The sequence below is a fragment of the Eulemur rufifrons genome, chromosome 9 (assembly GCF_041146395.1).
Source record: "Eulemur rufifrons isolate Redbay chromosome 9, OSU_ERuf_1, whole genome shotgun sequence".
Taxonomy (NCBI): Eukaryota; Metazoa; Chordata; class Mammalia; order Primates; family Lemuridae; genus Eulemur; species Eulemur rufifrons.
In genome coordinates, this window is record NC_090991.1 from 20,122,194 (window position 1) to 20,147,166 (window position 24,973).

Sequence of the window (24,973 nt, forward strand, 5' to 3'; positions counted from 1 at the left end):
GCTGAAATCTATGTCCTTCTCATTTCAGGGACTTTTACTGCTAATTACCACGGGATAGCAAAGATAACAAACAGCAGGGCAGCTACAAAGGCTAAGGAATTTTGTTATACTTTTTACCCCATGAGGATTTTTGAATTCTGGTTTTATTACTGAGGTTACACCTGCCTTTCTAACCTTTCCTTCGCTAGTGCTTTCTCTGATCAATTCATTCTTTTTGGTATGTGGGAGCCACAGACACGTTATATATCAACTAGTGTTCTTCAAATTCCCACTTCCCTTAAGTGGACAATTATTTTGCATTCTTGACCATGTCCAGGCTGGATGATATCTGTGTCATTAGGCTTTGTCTTGGGCAGTTTTATGTTTTTAAACTTATTTTCTCCCCATTACTTATATGATATGACAAAGTTGAAATTTGTTGGCATGGGATTTTATAAGCTCCTACTTATTTTCCAGTCTTACTTCTTGCTATAGTCCTCTGGTCCCCTGCAATCACCCCATTCTCCAAATGTACCAGCTCCATCGAGCTTTTGCATATTCTGCTGCCTTCTCTGGGGAAAATCTTGCCCCACTCCCCACCTGATAACCTCCAGCCAGATTCAAAGACCCAGTTTAGGGAGCCAGTTTATCCCTGTGCTTCCCCGGCCCTATCATAGCACGTATCAGGCAGTGACAGCACGTAACAGCACACATGCCATCTTCCCCCTGGGATTAAGAGCCGTATGAAGGGAAAGGATCTTTGATCCCTCCTACCAGCATAACCTGACCTGTGATGGGTGCTCAGTGAACGCACGCTGAATGACGGTATAAAAATAGAAGGGCGTTTGTTGCAGATAAAACACTTGGTTAAGTATATTACGCGTATATGAAATCCTGATTCCAATATAGCTGCTAATACCTGCAATAAACACATTAAAAAGCTTTTAAAAATCCCATTAAGTTAAAGAGTTATATCTGACATTCAATTTAGAAAAAAATTCCAACAGATAGCACAAACCAGGGTATTATTCACTAATCTTTTGGTGAATTCATGAATGCCTCACAGGAAGATGTCCTTTTTAACATAGAGTGCAAAGTTTAGTGCCAATGCCTTTAAAAAAGTAATATGACCACTCCAAATGTACAAGAGCTTCCCGTGGAGATGCTGAAAAGATGATCAGTTTTCCAGTATTTTTGGATTCGCTCTTTGAACATGAAAGGCAATGACGGACACGTCATAAAGCAAGTAAGTATCATTGATCTGCACAAAAATCCTCAGAAAATCTCCATCCTTAAAGCAGGTAAAGCTGAGGATGACTGTGTCCCCGCATGTCCTCCCGGGGAGCTTTGTCTGACGGCAGCTGCTTCTCTGTGCAGGTGGACACAGTGCAGAGGGAGGGAAGTGGAAAGTCCGTAGGTTGTTCACAATGCACAGCAGCTGTTACACCTGGACGTTGTTTGAGTTTGGTCCTGGCTTAGTCACACTGAAACCCTTCCAAGATTTTTCTCCGTACTCTTTTGTGTATGGCAGATGAGTGTGAGCATATACAATAGGCTAAGTTCATTATGTGGGAGCCCATTTGCAGGGGGGATTTCCTATCAGGAAATGGGCAGGTGGTTCCTCACTGCAAAGTTCTTAGAGTAATTGAAAATCATTGCTCAGAGTGACTGATGGCTCTTTCTGGGACAAGTGGATGTGTTAAACAGAAGCTTGGTCCTGTGCGATTTCTCTGCAATTCTCATCTCATTTCTAATCCTTATTCTTCCTTCACCTCTTTTCTCTGAACCTCAGCCCTTCGCACCTTACCTCTTTTCACTAGGGCAGTAGGGGATGCTTATTTTGGACGTTACTTGGTAATAACTTTAAAAGCACTTTAATGATTTTGTATTTTTTAAAATGGACTTTTATCACATGGCTTTAGCAAACTGGCCATATTAAAACATGATGTACTCATACTGGTCATTTTCCACGTCAGCTCATGCAACCAGTGGCTTCCAAACATGAGAGAGAGAGAGAGAGAGAGAGAGAGAGACCAGGGCAGCTTATTAAGGGTGTAGATTCCTGGAGAGCGTGACTTAGAAGGCCTGGGATGGGGCCTGTGGACTTGCCATTTGAAAAAGCACCCTCAGGTGATTCCAATGCAGATGGAGCCCACATTTTAAGGAGCCCCTATATAGAAAGATGATCATTGTTTTTTCATGGCTGTATGCTATTTCATTGTATTGACATACCACAATATACTTAACCGTGCTTATTTGGAAGGACTTTTATATGGTTTCTATGTTTTCACAATTAAAAACAATGCTGTATCATTTGTTTTTCCTGACCAGCATCACTTTGGCTTCTTTTGTTGGCCTCATACAGTCCACCCCCAAACACTCTCCCCCATAGCTCTGTCTCACCCTCTTCCAAAAAATGTTCTTCCCTGTTCTTAGCGGAGACTTCCATAATCTGGGAAGACACCACTTCTCTGGCCAAAGTGACTGCCATCGGGGTAGGCATCTGACCCACACCATGACAATCCCATTATTTTGGCCATAGTTATTGGGTTAGAGGGAAAACTTCCTGGGGTTTTTGGATAGTAGCCCAGAAACTGTGGCCCTTATTTCCTTACTGGTGTCAAGACTGGAAAAGGAGATCCTGGGAGTTATTCACAGACTTTTCCAGCCATGTGGATCATAGCTGCTCCTCTTCCAAAGAGCCCCTGCTTTCTGAGGCTCATTTGTCTGCTAAACACAAATGACAACTCGGTTGAGCATATAATTCTTGGGCTCTAACCTTTTCCTCCACTGGATTCTGGCATTTACTGCTGCAGAACAGAGGCAATCCTAATTTTTGTTCCTATGTAAGGGAATCTCATCCCACTCCTAGGTCTGTGTGTTTAAAATGTGTGTGTGTGTGTGTGTGTGTGTATCTTTTATTTTTAATCCTTGAGATTAAAAAAGGCCATCACAGTAACAAAGTAGGCACTTTGGCTCTTCAGACAAGGTGTTTTTAGCGAAGAAAGATTTTCTTTTAGTATGTTTTTAATTACCACATTTTATTCAATATAAGGTGTCTTCTCTGTAAGATGTTCTCTTATTTTCTGTATTAAGACAAAATGTTGCCCATTATAACTGTAAGACTCTATCAATTATAAGTCATATCCTAATTTCAGAGATATTAAAAATTCAAAAAATGTACTTAAAATCAATGAAATACACCATTACTTTTGCTTAGTTTGTTTCTCTTTTTCAAGTACACCCACTATTGGAATGTAAACTTTTTGTTCTCTGTCCTCTGTGTCTTTCGACTTCTTTTTTTTTCTTCCTATTGCAAATACTTTTATTACACAGGTATCATACACACAACAATTACTTGGGGAACATTTACAGGCATGGAGTCCAATTCCAAATCTCCATTTCACCCACATACACTGCACTGCACACTCATCTTAGGGTTCTGTCAACTTCTTTGATATTATCTTCTTTCTTCTGCATCCTGAGAGACTTCCTCACACTTTTTTTTCACATCAGTTCTATTTTCTGCAATACCAACTGTGCCATTTTCAGATTTTAATGTGAGATTTAAATTTTTAAATATTTTTCTTACTTAATTCAAATAATTGAACATTTGTATATGTTTCTCAGCCCCTTTCATCTCAGTCTGCCATGTAATCTTGGGCCTGTTTATGCAGGATCTATGCTTTCTTGAATTCTAGTCAGAATATGAACAGTTTCTATAATATAAATTTTCTATTATAGCCCTTTTCAGAAATAGGTTTTTTTTTTTTTTTTTTTTTTAAGTCTTATAGTCTATATCTTTCTTACTGTTAATATCTTTCTTCATAGGCCTCAAAACTAAGAAGACAGCGATTCAGTCCTGGCGTTCTCACATAAAAAGAGGCATATGGATTCTTCTGGGTTCTTTCTTAAGTTCCACCTGTTTGTAGTTAGAATCAGTTTCTCAGCTTGTAAGCTGGAGAGCTGGCTCATATGCACAGCCTCTAGTTGTGGTTTCAAAGTCTTTTACTTATTATAAAACTGCTGATCTGAGCAGGAATCCCTACCTCCTACTTCCTTGTCTGCTCACTGACAAGGAGAGTTTGCAATTATTTCTAGTTCTTTAGTTTTTAAAGAAAAGTGAATGAAAAGCTGCAATCCCCAGCATACAACATACCCATGGCTCTTCCAGCCCACAGCCCTTCTAGTTGCTAACTTAATATCTTAAAATACCTAATCACTTCTGTCCCAGATGCATTACATTGCTTAGAGCTGTAATCCTGGAATCAGTGTAAGAAAAGAGATATTCATATAGTGATTACTAGAGGCTGGGAAGGGGTGGAGGAATAGCCAGAGGTTGGATACAAAATTACAGTCCGGAGGAATAAGTTCTAGTGTTCTATAGCGCTGCAGAGTGACTACAATTAACGATTTATTGTATATTTTCAAATAGCTAGAAGGGAGGATTTTGAATGTTCATAACACAAAGAAATGATAAATGTTTTGAAGTGATGGATATGCTAATTACCCTGATTTTATCATTACACTTCATATAAATGTAAATTTGAAATATCACCCCATACTCCATAAATATATACAATTATTATGTATTAATCAAAAAATAAATTTAAAAACTTTAAAAGGGTTCTTCCTTTCTTTCATCCAGAAGGAGGGCTGAGTTACCATCTTTGGTGGGCAAGGTGCACATATCAGGGAGGAAGGGCTAGGAGTACCCTACTGCTAGAGGCCCCTATCACTCAGCAAGTCTCTCTTTAACAATGGATATTCAATAATTATTTGCAGGGAACCTCCCTGCGCCAGGCACTGTTTTGAACACTAGGGAAACTTCAGTGAACAACAGAAATAAAGTCTCCGCTTACATGAAGCTTATATTCTAGTTGGAATACATACAGTAAACAAGTAAGTAAAGATGTGGTATGGCAGCTGGAGATGAGAGCCATGGGGAAAAATGAAGCAGGGTAGGGGCTAGGGAGTGCTGGGGTAGGGTGAATTGCTACTGCTATGGTCAGGGAAGGCCTGATGAGGTGACATGTGAGCAGAGGTGCAGGATGTCCCTTTTGGTGGGTCCATGGTTGACTAATGTTTCTAGTTACCAGTAGTATGGAAAGTTGGCATCTCTTCATGTGTTTTCATGTATGTATCTACTAGAAGGCAGAGGAGGGTGAATTGTGCCCACCCACTTTTCTGTTCCCATAAATCAGATGCCTTCAATAATTATAATTTTAAATAGCTCAAATACTCCAAATCTGACAGCCCAAAATTTAATCAACCAGTCCCCTACAGGTGACAATCCACATTATTTTCAACTGTCTTTGTTCTACTTAAACATTTTTAGTTGGAATAGAATCTATTACTATGAGTGGCCAGGCATTCAAGGAAAGCAGCTTGTGAATATAGATCAAAGGCCATGAAAATGCACATTCAGCATCAGGGCAGAGGAGCGGGAGACACCCGCTGGAGCTGGAATGGCAGGAAGGCTGAGCCCCAGCCACGCTGGACAGGGAGTCCTGGGAGCTGAGACCTGCAGGAGGTGGCCTCATCTCCCCAGCCCCTCCCCTATGCCCCCCGCAGCCACAGCAATGCACAGCCACCAAGCAATGGCCTGCTTATTGGTATGAGTCCTCCCATGGCTTTAAGTGTGAGTTCAAAAGAATTTAAGAAAACTGCAACAGTGAAGCAGGTCAAATGTTCCGTTAGATTCAGTAACAGTGCTCCCTTAATTAAGCAGATATTAAAGAAGAACAAGAAGCAGATGGCACTGACTTCTGGCTTTCATCCACAGAAAAAGAACAGGAAAAATAAGAAATTTCAATGCCTGTGATGGGGGTTATACTGAGGTTTCCAGCATCCAGGCAGGCAAATGCCTGGACAGCTTAATGTTGTAGAGTTTCTGGTGACTCTGTAGTTAGGGCAGCAAATATGAGACCATCTGTTTACTAGTGGGCAGAAAAGCTCACTACCAGCAGGTAGCCGCCACAGAGAATGACATACAAACCAAGAGTCAAGTCAGCCATGTTTCTAACCTCTGTAAAGCACACTGGCCTGGCCAACCACTGGCGCTGCAGTCACAGAGAAAGAAACCCCACCTCAGGGTCACGTGACGTTTACAATGAACCTCTATAGAACGATAATATTGCAAGAGGTTTTATTTGGGATTATTTCAAGATACTGAAATGCCACGAGATAGATCACTTAGAAAGTTCTTTTGTTCTTTTCTACTGTTCTAATTAAGAAAGGAAAATAAAAATTCAGAGCCACCTATAATATACTTAAAAACTAGTTGCCATTTATTTTATTATTAAACTGAAAAACAATTTAGATTAATAACACATGTATTTATTGCAAAACGTTTATAGTGAAAAATAAATAAATCTCCCTCCTACCTCTTTCTTTCTATACTGAGGTGGCCCAGTCCTCTTTCTAGAGACACTGTTACCCATTTCCTGCATATCTTTCCAGAGATAGTCTATATTATACATAACCATATGTATATATCTCTCTCTATCTGTATCTATATATTGTTAAATAGTGGAAAATGGCAAGGTATAGAATGGTGTATGTAGCATACCACCATTTGTGTAAAAAAGTTGTAAGGAGATACAACAGATATCTATATTATAGGTAGATATAGATCTATCTACATAGATATATAGGCATCTCTCTCTCTCTCTCTCTGTCTACTCTCCTTCCAACTTGTTTTTACACAAACGGTGGTTTGTTTACATATAGTATTCTGTACCTTGCCCTTTTTTCCTACTCAACAATATATTTTAGAAATGGTTTTATATCAATATAGATAGAATCTTCTTGTTTTTGTATTGGCTGCATTTAAAATGAACAAAGACATATATATTAAAGGCTCTGAGAAGTACTGTAGTAAAGAAACCTGTTTAACTTCATTAGCATATCCTAAATGTATTGGATGTTGGGTCCCCCCTGCCCCCTTCAGTGGAATTTCTACTCAACAGAATATAGCCTGGACTTGCTGGTATGGTGTTCCAGGTGTTTATACATGGTGTCTGTTCTGATTGGTCTGTGCTTGAGCCATACTGGTTGTTAAATATTCTTAATGTCACTCTTTTGAATATACAGGCACACCTTGGAGATATTGTGGGTTTGGTTCCAGACCACCACAATAAAGTGAATATCACAACAAAGCTAGTCACACAAATTTTTTGGTTTGCCAGTGCATATAAAATAATGCATACACTATAATGTAGTCTATTAAGTGTGAAATAGAACATACTCTGGGGACAAGAATCCCTATTCAATAAATGGTGCTGGGAGAATTGGTTAGCCACTCGTAGAAGACTGAAACAGGACCCACAGCTTTCACCTCTCACAAAAATCAAATCACGGTGGATAACAGACTTAAACCTTAGGCGTGATACAATCAGAATTCTAGAAGAAAATATAGGAAAGACTCTTACAGACATTGGCCTAGGCAAAGAATTTATGAAGAAGACCCCCAAGGCAATCACAGCAGCAACAAAAATAAATGAATGGGACATGATTAAATTAAAAAGTTTCTGCACAGCCAAAGAAACAGTCACGAGAATAAACAGACCACCTACAGAATGGGAAAAAATTTTTGCATACTACACATCAGATAAAGGACTGATAACAAGAATCTATTTAGAACTCAGGAAAGTCAGCAAGAAAAAATCAAACAACCCTATCAAAAAGTGGGCAAATGACATGAATAGAAACTTCTCGAAAGAAGATATAAGAATGGCTAACAAACATATGAAAAAATGCTCAACATCCCTAATCATCAGAGAAATGCAAATCAAAACCACAATGAGATATCAGTTAACCCCAGTGAGAATGGCCTTTATCAAAAAAACCCAAAACAACACATGGTGGCGTGGATGTGGAGAGACAGGAACACTCATACACTGCTGGTGGGACTGCAAACTAGTGCAACCCCTGTGGAAAGCATTATGGAGGTATCTTAAACAGATTCAAGTAGACCTGCCATTTGACCCAGCAATCCCATTACTGGGCATATACCCAAAGGAAAAAAGGTCATTCTTTAACAAAGACACATGTACCCGAATGTTTATAGCAGCACAATTCACAATAGCAAAGATGTGGAAACAACCCAAATGCCCATAAATACATGATTGGATTAGTAAGCTGTGGTATATGTATACCATGGAATATTACTCAGCTATAAGGAATAATGAAGATACGACATCGCTATGGTTCTCCTGGAGAGAGTTGGAACCCATTATATTAAGTGAAGTATCCCAAGAATGGAAAAACAAGCATCACATGTACTCACCAGAAAATTGGTTTCCCTGATCATCACCTAAATACACATCTGGGAACAACACCAATCAGATATCAGACTGAGGTGGGGGGTGGGGGAGGGGATGGGTGTATGCCTACACAATGAGTGCATTGCGCACCGTTTGGGGAATGGTAACGCTTGAAGGTGCTGACTCGGGAAGGGGGGGTGGGGAAGGGAGGGATATATACCTACATGATGGGTGCAACGTGCACTATCTGGGGAACAGACACGCCTGGAGCTCTGACTTCGGGGGAAAGGCGGTACATGGGCAACGTATGTAACCTGCAATTCTGTATCCCCCATAACAATAAGATGAAAAAAAAAAAAAAGAATAAACAACAACAACAAAAACCCTAGCATCTTGACAGTCTTTTCCTTACATTTATGAATTTTAAAGAAATTAAAAATTCTTATATATATATTAAAGATAGAAGCCATGCACCTAAAAATGTATCTCAGCATGCATATGCTAGGAAAAGAAAGCAACTGACGAATTCTAGGGTCAGATTTACACATTTCTGTTACTTATAGAAGGCATTTAACAGGAGTTAGAATTTACTCCACAAGGACCCAGATTGAAACAAAATACTTCAATTTCCCAAGCAAAAACTAATGTGTTCATAAGTTTAGGCATCTAAATTAAATGCAGCAAATTAAAATTCCTTTAATTGTCCATACTTCACTATAACTAAATATTAGTGGGAAAGTAAGTCTGCTTATTTGAGTTATAAACATTTATTGCAGCGATGCCTTCTTCAAATCTGTCCCTTCCATTCTAAACTCTTTAGTATTTTGCTTAGCTTTATAATTATTTGGCAGATGGAAGGGATGTTTTCAAAGGCCTATGTGTTTATTATTGATGTTACTTTTTGGTAATTCCTTAGATTCTTTTTTTCCCCACCAGATGACCACTAAGCATTACTTTACTTATAGTATGTAAAAGAATTTAATTATATAAGATAGTTAAAGATCCACTTTGATCTAGAATACAAGGTTTAATAACATAAAATAAGTGGTCTGTGTGGCCCACCTTTAAAAGTATACTCCGTACATTTATCAGCAAAAATGAACACAGTAGAATTAGACATTTGGATATCTGATTCTAAACATGTCTTTGTTTAGAGAAAGAAAAGCCATGTCTAAACTGAAAAACAAATACTAATAAGGAGTACTTGATTAAGAACTGAACACTTGTATCATTTCTCAATTCCTGATTCTGATGAGTGTTCTTCTCCCAGCATCAGGGCGGGCTGGGGGAGGCAAAGGCAGCATGCCACAGAGGAAACATTGGACTCTGGAGAGACACACCTACCCAGATACTCCATGACCTCTTATGGGAAGAAAAAACCCATCTCTAAAACAACTCCAATAAATAACCAGACAAAATCACATCCCTGCTTAAAATTATCCATTCACTGGTCCCATCACTCTCAGGATCTGCTCTCTGTTTATATTTCTTACATCATTGTACACCACACACATATTCTCTCTCACACCGTGCCCCCCAGATATCATCTAGGCTTACTATGAGGTTCTCAGAATATGCCATGTTCCATCATGACGCTGTATTTTTGCAGCAGTTATTGCCTCTCTCAGGAATTCCTTTAGTCTTCATGGACCTACATGTCATCCTCAATCTGCCTTCCAATTTGTTTATAGTCATAGTGTACATACCAACTGATTATATTTGGGGTAAATAAACTGTGACAATAAGAATATAAGGTAATTTTTCTATCTCTTGGATTTTATTATATTTGGATTGGCAGTGAAAAAAAAATCACCATTAGGGAAATCTCTTTCACTGTTGGTTCAGCTGGAGACTGGAAAAGTAGAGACCATTGCTAATCTTGAAACTTAGCCTGGATGCTAATTTTGCCTTCTGTGAAACAGATGATTCCTTATGGACAACTTATAACTCAATACATTAAATAACTCAATATATTAAAATTGGCAAAAACCAAATTTGGTGATAATCATAATCAAAGATTTTACATATTTAAAACTTGTCTTAGTTACAAAAATCAAACTTTACCTCTTGAAATGATTCACCAGCACTCCAACGAGTTCTCCAATTCTACTCTCATGGGTTGGCTGCTTGCTGAACAGACAGACAATGAGGTCTTTGTTGTCTTTTGTGTGGAACACTACAAGTTGGTCCTTTCCATTGGAGACGCTCAGACCAGTTAACTGAAAAGAGACAATGCATGGAAAACTATTAGGATGGTTCTCAAAAGAATGAATTTTAAGATATATTTTATAGTGGTCTTGCTCATAAGACCAATGACTTTTAATCTTTATCAAGTTTCATGGAACAAGCAGATGGAAGGGAATAATAAAAAGCAGAAATGAATGAAATTGAAAAAAACCCAGAGAAAATCAATGAAACAAAGAGATGGTTCTTGCAAAAGATTAATAAAATTGATAAACCTCTGGCCCAAAAGAAAAAAAGAAAACCTTATTATCAATATCAGCAATAGAAGAGGTGTTACTGCTACAGACCACATAGACATTAAAAGGACAGTAAGGGGATATTTGGAATAACTCTATGTACGACAACTTATTCAACAACTTATATAAAACCAAATAATTTCTCAAAAGCCAATACCAAAACTTATATAAGAAGAAATAGCCTGAATAGTTCTATATTTAAGAAATTAAATTTATAGTTAAAAACCTTTTAAAAAAGAAAACTCTAGACCCAGATGATTTCACTAGTGAGTTCTACCAATTATTTAAAGAGGAAACACCAATTCACCATATCTCTTTTAGAAAATAGAAGACAGGGGAACACTTCCTAACTCATTTTGAGGACAGCATTATCCTGATACCAAAAATAGATACAAGAGTATAATGAAAACTACAAACTGATATCCTCCATCAACATGGATGTAAACACGGTCAACAAAATATTAGCCAATTGAATCCAACAGTACAAGAAAACAATAATACACCGTGACCAAGTAGAGTTTATCTGAGAAATATAAGGCTAGTTCAGGATTCAAAAATCAATCACTCAATGACAGAATAAAATGAAAGAGTAAAAAAAAAAAAACCCTCACATGATCATATCAATTGATGTAGAAAAACCACTCCACAAAATTCAACATCCATCCATGACAATAATTTCTCAGCAAACAAGGATTAGAGAATTTAACTTGATAAATGACATCAACAAAAATGCCACAGTAACATCATATTTAGTAGAGAAAGACTGAATATTCTCCTCTAGGATCTGGAACAATGCAAGGATTTCCACTGTCACTGCTGCTGTGCAGGATTACGCTGGAAACCCCAGCTAGTGCAGCAAGGCAGGTTAAAGAAATTAAAAGGTATACACAGACTGAAAGGAAGAAACAAATGTCTCCATTTTCAGACTACATGATCATCTACAGAAAATTCCAAGAAATCTACCAGATATCTCCCAGAACTAATAAGTCACAGGATACAAAGCCAACACACAAGAAATTCTATGTACTAGCAGTGAATAACTGGAAACAGAAGTTTAAAAACAAAACCATCTACCACAACTCCCAAAACAAAAATACTTAGATATAAATCTAACGAAATGTGTTTGGGACTTATATGTTGAAAACTACAAAATGTTGAAGAAGTCAAATTAAAATGCTGATGAGGCCAGGTGTGGTGGTTCAGGCCTGTAATCCTAGCACTTTGGGAGTGAGGTGGGAGGATCACTTGAGGCCAGGAGTTCAAGACCAACCTGAGCAAGAGTGAGACCCCATCTCTACTAAAGACAGTAAAATTAGCTGGGCGTGGTGGTGCACACCTGTAGTCCCAGCTACTAGAGAGGCTGAGGCAGGAGGATTGCTTGAGCCCAGATGATGCCACCATACTCTAGCCTGGGTGACAGAGCAAGACCCTGTCTCAAAAAAAAAAAAAGAAAAGAAAAAAAAGAAAAAGAAAAAGAAAAAGAAAGGAATAAAAGAAAATCTGAATAAATGGGAGAAATAATGTGTTCATGGATTAGAAAACTTAACATTATTAAGATGTCAATTTTCCCCAAATTGACCTATAGATTTCATGCAATCCCAACCAAAATCCCAGTGGGATTTTTTGTAGATATCAACAAGCTGATTCTAAAGTGTGTACAGAAAAGCAAAAGCACTAGAATAGCCACAATAATTTTGAAAAAGAATAAAGTTAGAGGACTCAGAGTAGCTGTAGTAATACTATAAAGCTGCGTTAATTAAGACAATGTAATTTGTAAAGGAATAAAAACAGATCATAAATAGACTCACAAGAATATGGCCAATGGATTTTTCATAAAAGTGCAAGGCAAGTCAATTGAGAAAGAATAATTTGGATATTTGGAATAACCTGGAACATTTGGACATCCCCATGCCCACAGAAATAAATGTTTACCTAAATCTCACATCTTATAAAAAAATTAATTCAAAATGCACCATAGATCTAAATGTAAAATATAAAACTAGAAAGCTTTTAGAAGAAAACACAGGAGAAAATCTTTGTGACCTTGGATTAGGAAAAGATTTCTTAGAGATGACACCAAAAGCACAATCCATAAAGAAAAAAATTGATAAACTGAACTTCATCAAATTTAAAAGTTTTGCTCTAAGAATGACACTGGTAGAAGAGTGAAAAGACTAGTCACAGACTAGAGAAAATATGTGCAAAGATACATCTGACAAAGAACTTGTATTCAGAATATATAAAGAGCTCTTAAAACTTAACAAGAAAGCAAACAACTCAATATTGTTGGTGGGAATGTAAAATGGTATAGCCACGGTGCAGACAGTTTGGTGGTTAACTCAAAAAGTTAAACACAGAATTACCTTATGAGCCAGCAACCTCACCCCTAAGCATTTATCTTAGAGAAATACACACTTAAGGTTCACACAAAAACTTACACATGAATGTTTATAGCAGCTCTATTAATAATTGCCAAAGATTGGAAACAACCTAAATATCCATCAACAGGATAAACAAACTGTGATACATCTATGTAGTAGAATGATATTGAGCAATAAAAAGGAACAAACTAATGATACAAATTATTGATATGCAACAATATGGATAAATCTCAAAGGTACTATGTTGAGTGTAAACAGCCAGTCTCAAAAGGTTATATACTCTATGATTCCATTTATATGGTATTCTCTAGAAGACAAAATTTTTTTTTTTTCAATGTACTTTTTTTTTTTTTTATTTATTTCCCTCCCTTCCCCACCCCCCCTTCCCGAGGAAGACAAAATTTTAAGAATGAACAACAGATCGTTAGTCGTCAGGTTTGAGGCTGGGAGGAATCTAATACAAGGGAGCTTTTTGGGGTGATAGACGTATTCTGCATCCCAATTGTGGTGGTGGTTATGTAAATCTATGCATGTGTTGAGACTCATAGACCTGTACGCCACTACCACCCACAAAGGTTAATTTTATTTATTATATGTAAATTAAAAAAATATATAGTTCCCTGGTTGTTTTGATCCCTAGATATTACACTTTGGCCAATAGAGCAAAAGCTGGAGTGATTTCTCATTCTGTAGTTTGTTCTTCTATTGCAGAAAATACCAAAGTGCCACCTCCTGGTTGCCACAGGTGCTATCGGTTAGGCAGCCATCAGCAAGGATGAGGTGGCCACTGGGATGCACAGTGCCAGGCAGCCTGGGGTGCGGATGGACGTACCAAAGATGCTGAAGATGTAATCTCTGTTCTTGGGATTCATAATCCAGTTGGAAGAGACAAATATCAAACAATTAAAGGAAACTTTAACAGTTTACAGATTTGGAAGGCCATTTAGCTCCATGGCCACATTTTACAGATAAGGAAATTGAGGCTTGAGGAGGTTAGCTGATTTGTAGCTTGGAAACCAGAACTCGGGCCTGCAGACTGACTTAGACACATGTTCTTTCTATCACAGCAGGCTTTTGCAAATATCATGTATGATTGAACATAAGCTATATAAACAAGTATTCCTTTGAATAAATTTTCATAGGAGGTGAGATTTTAGGTTAATTTTAAAGAATGCTAGGGTCAGTGTTTAATGGAGAGAAGGAAAAATATCCAAGGAATTGGAAATCATTCACCAACCTGTGTAGATTCATGGGCTTTCTGGGGCCATTGGCAAGAGAATATAGCAATCTATAAGTTTCTCTGAACAAAAGAGAAACTCCTTATCAAGGCTGCCCCTCTCTCAGTTGTCTCCTTATTTCTCATATCTATGGGATTTCTATGCTACGATAAATCTAAACCTTCCCCTTCTTTGGCTTGAGGATTTGAACAGGGCAAAGAGAGTCTCTCATTATAACCCATTTCAATTCTCCAGCCTCCGTGCCACTTAGATGTACTGCATCCAGATGATTTTCATATGATTAAATTAAAAATATCATTTTCATTTTAAAAAACATTTTGCGTCCATCATGCTTCACTCTCATTTGATTATTTTATATGTAAAATTCAAAACTGAATTTATGTAGCACTTCACAGGAGAGCTTGATTAAAGCCTAATGAAATGAGAATTGTAACAACAGTAACTCTGCCAGCGTATCCCAGGAGCATTAGCTGCAGGCGTTTGGGAAGAGAGAGATTCAGCAACGAATGCTGCCTGGGCCAGAGGACAGAATACTGTGACTCTGTCTCAGCTACCACCCCAACTCGGGGTGTGGGCTTCTCTCCCTCCCTTTCCTATTCTTCCCTGTCTGGGTAGGAATTCTTCCCTGTGAGTAGGAATTCTCCATGTGTACGCTCAGGCCCAGTGGTGTGCCAGAGTCTTAAAAGAAAAGAGGGAAAATGGCACCTAATTTGCTGTGCTACACAGATAATGAAAGACGTAGTCCCTGTTGTTGCCAAAGCAGGACAAACAGCACCCAGAATGTCTCCTTTAGTTCTGGGAGACAGGATGGTAAATCGGGAGTAGTGGCCTAAGGAACGATGACCTGGGTGTTAATCCCAATTCAGCCATGTGATCTTGAGAGCATCATTCCAGTTCTGGGGTATCTGTCTCCTTTTCTGCAAAATAATGACAACACCAGGTGCCTTCTCTACCCTACAGGGCTGTGGTAAGGATCAAATAGTGGCAACTCTGGGGTATAAAACAATAAATGAGCAAAAAGTCCCTCTGTCTTCAAGGGTCTTACACTCAAATCTAAGTGAAAATATGACAGCAAAACTTTGTCACTGAAAATGTAATTTAAAAAAACTTTACAATACTGTGCAAATGGAAAGTATTGTATTAAAATACCTCAGTTAGGAAGGGGTCACTACTTCAGTTATTTATGGGCAGCTACAAGAGAGAAACTCCTTATGAAGGTTGCCTCCTTATTGCTCGTAATCTGTGGAATTTCTATGCTACGATAAATCTAAACCTCCCTCTTCTTTCGCTTGGAAGATTTAGACGGGGCAAACGGAGTCTCTGATTGCAACCCATCTCAATTCTCCCAGCCTCTCCTTAAGGAAGAAGGACCCAACAGTAAACACAAAGACAAGTAAAAAGATCAGCAGTTTGAAGGAGGAGGAGAGTCTGAGGAATCAGAGCAAATACCCTCTTCTGCAATAGAATGAACACAGACATCCTCCTCTGCAATGGAAGAGAGCAGAGCACACTAGCAGGGAAAACCTCTAACCTATATTCTCATTGATGACATCAGTGCAAAACAGACCAATATTAAAGAGATAATTCTGAAAGACAAACATAAATTAAATACACGAGGGAAGCAGGAACAGAATAGATACTGTAGAAAATTAAAGAATAATAGAAGAAAATTTCTTAATGCCTGAAAGATTTGTATCTTTAGATAGAAAGGGATCACTGGTACCAGCCAAACTTAACAGAGACTCATGTGGATGTGTAGCCCAGAGAAGTTTCAAATTCCTAGAACAAAGGGGAAAAATCTTCGAGAACGAAGACATAAAAAAATAAGTTATCTATATAGGAAAACAAAATTCAGGTTTACATTCTTTTTTAAAAACAAGTTGTTTCTTTTGTCTGAATACAAAGGAAGGTATGAGAAAATAAGAGGAAGGAAACTCATTAGTTTTGTCATCATTCATGCGAAGAGATAAGTAAATCCATTTTATTCTTGGTATTGATTAAAAAAGATCAATTTAAATATTTAGCAGTAATCATTATTAAAATAGAAAAAGGATGTATAATTTTCTAATCATTAGTAAAAGCAAATAAATAAAACTTGACCAATGTAGCAACTAGAAAAAAGGAAATAGCACAGGAGCATAAAAAATAGAAAGTATTTAAATAACATGATTGAATGTAAGAAAAACTTTTTTTCAGTTTCTGTAAGAAATGTGAATGGGATACAACTTCACTGAATGATGAAAGCTCACAGATTAGGTAAAAAACAAAATTTAACTATACTCTGTTCATGAAAGATGTATCTAAAACAAAAGACATGGAAAAATAAAGAACAAAAGGATGGACAAAGATATACCAGAAAGAGAGCAGGGATAGGAATGATAATAGCAGATGATACAAAAGCCAAGGCCAAAACCACAAATCTTTTCTTGTTTTATTTTGATAAAAAATATAACCTAAAAAATAAAAACCATCAGTCTTTATGCATTGAATAAAATGGTACTGAATCATATAAGGCAAACACTGCTATAATATAAGAAGAAATGGGCTGAATCATGATTTTAGTGGGTGACCCAGTCTTCTGCAGTTCAAGGAGACCAAAAATAAATGAAGGCAGAGAGGCTGAAAAGCCAACAGATTTATGAAATTATACGGAACTATCACACACACTTATTATATCTCTGAAACATTTACGCAGGTTTATTATGTATTAGGCCACAAAGGAATACTCCTCTCTCAATTATAAAAAGTAGGAAATGCATTAGTCACATTCTATAATCATAGTATAATAAAATGAGAACATTATAACTAAAGGTTAACAATGACAAAACAATCTTACCATTGAGAATTTAAAATAGAAACAAAACACCTCTTTAAGTAACTCCCAGATTAAAGAGACTGAAGTTGCAATTACAGATAATAAGGAAGTTAATGAGAAAGAGAACTTTACACATCAAAATTCATGGGATGCAGCCAAAGCTATAGTCAGAAGAAAATACATTGTCTTAAATACTTTTATTATTAAATAAGAAAGTAGAAAAGCAAATTAAATAGTCAACTGAAAAAGCTGGAAGAGAATAAAAGAAATCTAAGTAAAATAAAAATTAAGATAAAAGCAGAAGTTTATGCATGAGAAGAACAACATACATAATAAATTAAAGAGCTGGTTCTTTGAAAAGACCAAACCCTCAGAGTCTTGTTAAGAAAAATACAAGGCAAAAGCACAAATACTTAATGTTAGGAATAAGAAAGGGATTTAAGGAAAGGTGTGTTGACTCTATAAATTATAAGAGAAGAACATTTGTAATTTTGTATTAATGAACTAAAGTTTGTGAAATGCATGATTTTATAGGAAGATACAAATTGCTAAAATTGATTTAAAAAAAGATAAAATAATCAGAATTGATTTATAACTAGAGAAAAATTTTTTTACATTGCCAGAGAAACACTTTCTTTGTTGTTACTGGGCACAGATGATATTATGGGTACTTTTAAGGCCCAGGTAATTCCTATCCTACTTAAAATGCTCTACAACACAGAAAAAGACAGAAGCCATATTGACTCATTATATTTATTCCTGGTAGCAAAGCTTGCTGAATCAATGCCTCTCTCTCTCTCACGCACACAGACACACACAGACACACATACACACACACACACAAAACCCCTAGAGTTCAATCTAATGTATAAGTACATATGCAAAAATCCAAAATAATGAACAAAACTGGATTCAACAGGGTGATACACCATGACCAAGAGAGTCTACTCCACAAGTGTAACGATGGTTCACTAGTAAGAATTGCATCAATATAATTTAGTTTATTAATAGGTCACATTTACATGTTATCTATGTGCTTGTCTAACTAAAATTATCTCCTTGATGGCTTTCACTTTTTCGAGGCAAGAATGAAGTTTTGTATTTGTATCACTTTTATTTTACAATACCCTATGGTACAGAAAATGATACTTCTCTTCATAACAAGCTGGTAAATGCTCATATGTATTTATTACTATTTCATCACTATTATACTTACATCAATTTTATTTATTTTTTCTAACCACCCAGTAATCTTTGGCAGCAAAATAATGCGGACAAAGGAGAGAACAGACTTCCTCTACTGTATAAAAATATTACAGGACTAAAAACAAGCACCACGCACAGCTGATCACAGACACTTTTGCTTGATCTTTTAATACAAAATTTAAATAATAAAAACTAGGTATTATCAATAGATACCATCTACTTATTATTTTTACCAATAGCAAGTATGAAAAAAGAATTAACTAGACATGAAAACATACAACCCCCAATCCAACCAGAATACTCTATATAAGTTGACCCATCAGTCAAATAGCATTTTTAAAAATTGAGGTATAACTTATATACAAAAAACTTCACATATTTCAAGTGTAAAGATGAGGTATAATTAACAATTTATACATATTAAGTGTATAAGTAGACGATTTTTGACACCCAAATGAAGGTATAGAATATTTCCATCATACCAGAGAGTTTCCTCTGTTGTTCTTTTTAAGTCTTAGTTCTATATCTACAAGTCAAATTGGCTGAAAAACTCTTAAGAGCTAAAAAGATTAGATCATTACTGAGACCTAAAAATCCAACGGCCCACTGTAGTAAGAACAAACTCACAAAATAGTGAATTCTCTCTTATCCTTTTTCTATTTTCATGGGTTGTACCAATTAGGACTATGAGAAATTTACAAAGCCAGTTAAGCTTTGAAGGCAACATACCAGCCAAATAGTGGTGATCTTAAAGGGACTATTTAAATTCTTATAATAATAGAATATAGGTTTATTCAAAATTGGTTGAAATAGGTGGTCTGAATTTAAACTGTTTGGTTGCCTATATAGTCTTTTTTTTTCCCCCCTGAGATAGAGTCTCACTCTATTTCACAGGCTAGAGTGCAGTGGCGTCTCATCATACATCACTGCAACCTTAAACTCCTGGGCTCAAGTGATCCTCCTGCTTCAGCCTTCCTGGTAGCTGGGACCACAGGCGTGCATCACCACGCCTGGCTAATTTTTCTATTTTTTGTAGAGACAGGGGTCTTGCTTTTGCTCAGGCTGGTCTTGAACTCCTGACCTCAAGCAATCTTCCCACCTCGGTCTCCCAGAGTGCTAGGATTACAGGCGTGAGCCACTGTGCCTGGCCTATAGTCTTCTTATAGTAAGATTCCCTGTGATAGAAGTTAACTTAATTTTTCTTAATGAAGAAGCAATCCTTGGTTTCCAGTTTCCAATAATTAAAAAAAATTTATGTTGAGTCTGTAAACCCATAGTAGTTGGGTCAGAATCAGTTTCACTTTGTAGGACAAGAATCAATACTAAGTATTTATCAATATTTGCAAAACTGTGTCTTTAGGTATACTATCACAAAAGGTCAGGGAATAGGATTAATATCCCACCAAAGTCCACTGTAACTATATGTCGTCTTCCTTGTTGTCTTTTTGCTTCATGTTCCTCTTTCTTTCCCTGTCTGCATCTTTACATCTCTTGCCTTTGTCCATGTGCATGCTTTTTCAGTGAAGGTTGTGGGGCCTGGAAATGCTAGCTGTAAAATCCAGAATCCCAATGATTAGTTTCAAGAAGATTTCTGGAGAACATGTAAAACAAAGAAAAATGCTCTGTGTTTTCTGACTCTGTGTTTTCAAAACTCTGGTATTTTTTGACAAAAGACTACTAATGTAATAGGTCATGAGCTCTTGTTACTTTAAGAGGAGTTAATTTTTTAAAAATGGTGATCAAGTCCTTTAAAACCATCAAGGATTAACTAGGGAGGAGAATCTATGCCTTTTTCATAGTGCTTCATGTCTTGTTTTCAATCTGGGCATCTTTTTCCAAACTTGCTCTCATTGGCAGCTACTCCATCGTCGTCTGCAGTGAGAGGATCTCCGCTCTTCTTTGGTTATTGCTCTCTACATACACGTCTAAGGGACTTCATGAACCTGGGATTTTTTTTCCCCTTTGACCAAATATACACTTGATTTTTTGGATTTACTATTCTCTACTTCAGTTCTTTGATTTGACTGCAGAGTTATAATATTTATGCTCTTCTGATCTCAATTAACAAATTGATTTGGCTGCTCCTTGATAGAGAACACTCTGTTCGTTCTATTTTCCATTCAGGAACTTGGAAGACAGTTGCTCTGGCTTTTTACAGGATGCTTGGTGACTTTCTTTATTTCTCACTTCGTCTCTGTTCTCTGTTCATCTGTCTCTCCCCATCTCGCTTCTTCTCTCCCTTCCTTCTACCTCTCCCTCCCTCTACCCTTCCCACTGCCCACCTCTTGTTCTCCCCTTACTCCTTGCCTCAACTAGCCATAAACCAGAAAGCTTAACTGTGCGGGTTCATCATGGAAACAATGCATGCTTTGGCGTAACTGAGAGTTTATCCCTTTGCAAACAATCATCACTTGAATGACAAAGTGCGTGTGCCCTGAGCACCATGTACGCAGGCTGGCTGTCCTGAGGGGGCCGTGGTATGAGGAAGCCAAGCCTCTTGGAGAGGTCATGTGCAGATGCTCCAGTCGGCAGCCCTGGTACCAGACACGTGAGTATATGAGGGTTCCAGGGATCCCAGCCCTCAGTTACTGAGTAACCCCTGCCCTTGACTCTTCCCAGCTGAAGATGGAGACACTGTGGAGCAGAGGAAAACTGGCCTCACCGTGCCTTTTCCAAATTCTTTTTTATTTATTTATTTTATTTTTATTTTATTTTTTGAGACAGAGTCTCACTCTGTTCCCAGGCTAGAGTGCTATGGTGTCAGCCTAGCTCACAGCAACCTCAAACTCCTGGGCTCAAGCAATCCTCCTGCCTCAGCCTCCCGAGTAGCTGAGATTACAGGCATGCACCACCATGCCCGGCTAATTTTTTCTATATATTTTTAGTTGTCCAGCTAATTTCTTTCTATTTTTAGTAGAGATGGCGTCTCGCTCTTGCTCAGGCTGGTCTTGAACTCCTGACCTCAAGCGATCCTCCCGCCTCGGCCTCCCAGAGTGCTAGGATTATAGGTGTGAGCCACCGCACCCGGCCCCTTTTCCAAATTCTTGACCCACAGAATCCATGAACATGACAAAATGGTGGCTGTTTTACTCCACTGAATCTGGGGTGGTTTGTTACATAGCAATAGTAACGAGAATAAAAATCTGGAATGAGGAGTGGGGCGATCCTGTAACACAATTCAAAACAGTTGCCACTGGCTTTGGGAAGTGGGTGGAAGCCGGGAGGGCCCTGAGACTGCTGGTGGAATCGTGACAGGCTTTGAAGAGGGGGTCAGGGAGGGCCTGAGGAAAGTAAAGAAAGTATTATTTCAAGCAGGAAGAAAGGGACCCTTGTTATGAAGTGGCAGAAAATTTGACAACACTTGCCCATGGGAAGGTGGAGAACAGAAAATGTGAAGATATAGATAAGGAGATTTCTAGATGGAATACTGAAAGTGCCATCTGGCTTCTTCTTGCTGTCTATGAAAAAAACGTGAGAAGGGAGAGATGATCTTAATAGAGATTGTTCAGCTTTCATGTAAAATTTAGAGGACATATAAAAAAGCCTGTAATTGCTGAGCTTGAAAATAAAACTGTTTTGTGTTCCTGGCTTCTCCATATGGCAAATGATTCTCAAATTATAATAAGAAATAGTTTCAGGGCAATGGATCAAATCCAGAATGGGATTGTAAGATCTTTTGTTAAAACCTCAGAAAGATCTAAGGCATTGCTTCATACAGTCTTCCAGACAGACTAAAGGCTCTCTAAAAATCTTCAGGGCATGCCTTACAAATTCTCTCCATTGAACAATAGGGCTCCCAAGAGTCTTAAGGGCTTTGTCCCACAGTAGTGCACGAGGAGCCCGAGGTATGGGAGAGCTTCTTTTGCAGAGATTTGTGGCTATGGTTTCTGTCTAATGGAGTAGATTATAAATTGATGCATAGTGAACCCACCAAGATTTCAAAAGACTGGAATGAAGATTTCAGATTGTACTGAAAGGGACAGAGACATTACAAAATGCAAAGAGGCTTCTGGGCCCCCAACCTTTTGTGGGCAGGAAGCAGACTAAGAAAGCTGCTTAGCTGCAAACACAGATGGTCAGTGACTGCTCTGTGCCTCCCGTTCCCCTCCTCTTTGAACAAGAGAATCTACTGCAGGTATCCCACCCCTGTATCACCACTGCATACTGGGTGTGAGGGCAGATAGCTTGTCCTTGTAGTTCACAGGTCTTCTGATTGAAGGAACTGCACCTGGAGTGAATTAGGTGACGAGATCTTGGCCCTCAACCTTGAAGCTGATACCACAAGGGGATGAAAATAATCTTTAACCAGCAGGTAGACTGTGGAAGATTTAAAACATGTTCGCAAATTCTTTGACATTCCTTCCATCAAGAGATGGAGGTCTATATCTCCTCCCCTTGAATCTGGACTGACCACATAATTTGCTTTTAATCAATAAAATGCAACAGAATTGAGGCTGTATGACTTCTGAGGCTAGTTTATATAAAAGTCGACATAGCTTCTGCTTTATTCAATGGGACAGTAAGCTTTGATCCCTAAGCCACCTCATAAGAAGCCCAACTACCCTAAGGCCGCCATGCTGTGAGGAAGCCAAGCATCTCTGAAAGCCCTCGGAAGGCTCTCCAGTCAGCAGTCCAGTCACCAAACCCTCCCCGGCCAGGTGTCAGTCATCGGAGTGAATGAGCCTTCAAATGATTCCAGCCCTGGAGTCACCCTCCGCCGTCAAGTCATCCCGGCTGAGGCCTCAGAGACTGTAGTGCACAGACAAGCCATCTGCATTGCCCCTTCTGAATTTCTGCCCTAAGAAACCATGACCATAACACAGAGAAATCTTAATTTTGTAAACACATCAAGGAAAGAATGTATAGTTTGGGATAACTAGGAGTTAATTTCTTTACACACAATATCACTTTCAATCATTTTTTTTGTTTTTATTTTAACATATAGGATGAACATTTTAAAAAATACTATATTTTAAAAATGTTTCCCAGCTTCGTTAAACAGAATAAAATTATTCTTTTAATTTTTTAGGGATTCAGAGTAATTATGGTGAACATTAATTAGTAAGTATGCTTTAAAACAGATGTCTCTTCAGGGCCACTGGAGTCCTTATGACCACACTCCTGGACCACATGCTCCAAAAATCATACCGGTATGTGTGAACCATGACATTTTAATGGCGAAATAAAACCTATTTTATAAAATATGGGCCTTGAGCATAACAAAAAGCTGTCTTGAAACCAGTATAATCAACTTTATACACAAGTGCCTGTTATGAGCCTAGTCCTATTGATCAATATTATTCAGGTCAATGAAAATAATTGTAATCAACTGATTAAGGGGCTGAGTTTATATCATTGATTGACAAATGCTTTCAACCCTTGAGTTTAACAGCTTGATGAAAGCCACTCAGTAAAACTCTTCAATAAGTTTCCCACATCAATCCATCTCACTGCACTGAATAAACAGCATCTCCATACTCAACTCAATTTCTTCCAAATATTCCACATACTGACAGGGATCAAGGGCACCATCAAGAAGAAAATTTACAACCTACAAAATGTTCTCATCGCAAATGAACTCATACTTAACAAAATTAAATACAAATTCCTCTAGAGGGTAGCACACAGAAAGCTGCGCCTGCCATAGCCTCCTCCATTAATTTAAATGCCTGGATAATCTGCTTCCTTTTATGGCAAGTACTACATTTGTAGCAAGCAAATTCGGCTTTTTCATATTTAGACTGAAATTGTCAAATTCCTCACCAGAAAGGTGGTTAGAACCTACTTGTTCATGAGTATCAGCCAAATGGGTAACTTTTCTTTTTGCTAAAAATCTCAGGCCTGCTGGAAGTCTCTCTCCTAGAATATTTGGCAGTGTGAGCTCCTGGGTTTGTTGTGCAACTTGGAATTTAGTGGTTTCATGAAAAAATTGAATTTTAATTCCAAAAAAGACTGCTCTGAGGAAATAGCTCAAGAAATCACTTCAACAAGTTTTTAATACCAAGCTATGTAGTGGATTTGAACTAAATCTCCTGTGAGTCTTCTTATACTTTCAGTTTTCATATATTGCAACCATCAATATGCCTGCTTGTAAGAGACTGACTTCCTTTTAATTACGGCTTCAGATTTATTGTCGTGGGCTGGGGAACCACACAAGCAGATTCGTCACGAGGGTATAGAAAGCAAGACAAATAGCCCAAGAGGGCACTCCTTTGGAAAGAGCATGCAAGTTTAGTGCACAAACCCTGTCACACCTATTTTGACTATTCAGAGATGTAAAAATCCTCCCGCTTATATTCTGATTATGGTTCATTTGGGCCAATGGCTCTCACCCATGGCTGCGTATTAGAATCATGGGTGAGACTCTGACACATTTGGGCTGGGCATCTGCAGTTTGTAATAGCTCCCCAAGTGATTCTAATTTCAGATAACCATTGATTTAGGTAATACTATTAAATAATTGGGTCCCAGATAGTCAAATTATTATTTTACAAAGCTAATTGTTTTACTAATTGAATCAAGTTCTATATTATCTATTTTAAATTTATTTTTTTTCTCTCTCTTGAAATACCAACTTAATTAAGTTGCTTTCCTTATTGGGATTTTA

General features: G+C 37.8%; 1 protein-coding gene across 1 annotated transcript in view; it reads right to left on the reverse strand.

Moving 5' to 3' along the window:
* MYO1D (myosin ID) overlaps positions 1–24,973 on the reverse strand; it is a 324,487-nt gene that overhangs the window by 82,111 nt on the left and 217,403 nt on the right. The window contains exon 21 of the mRNA XM_069482282.1: positions 10,311–10,465. Coding sequence (XP_069338383.1) covers positions 10,311–10,465 — 155 coding nt within the window. The remainder of the gene's footprint in view (positions 1–10,310; positions 10,466–24,973) is intronic.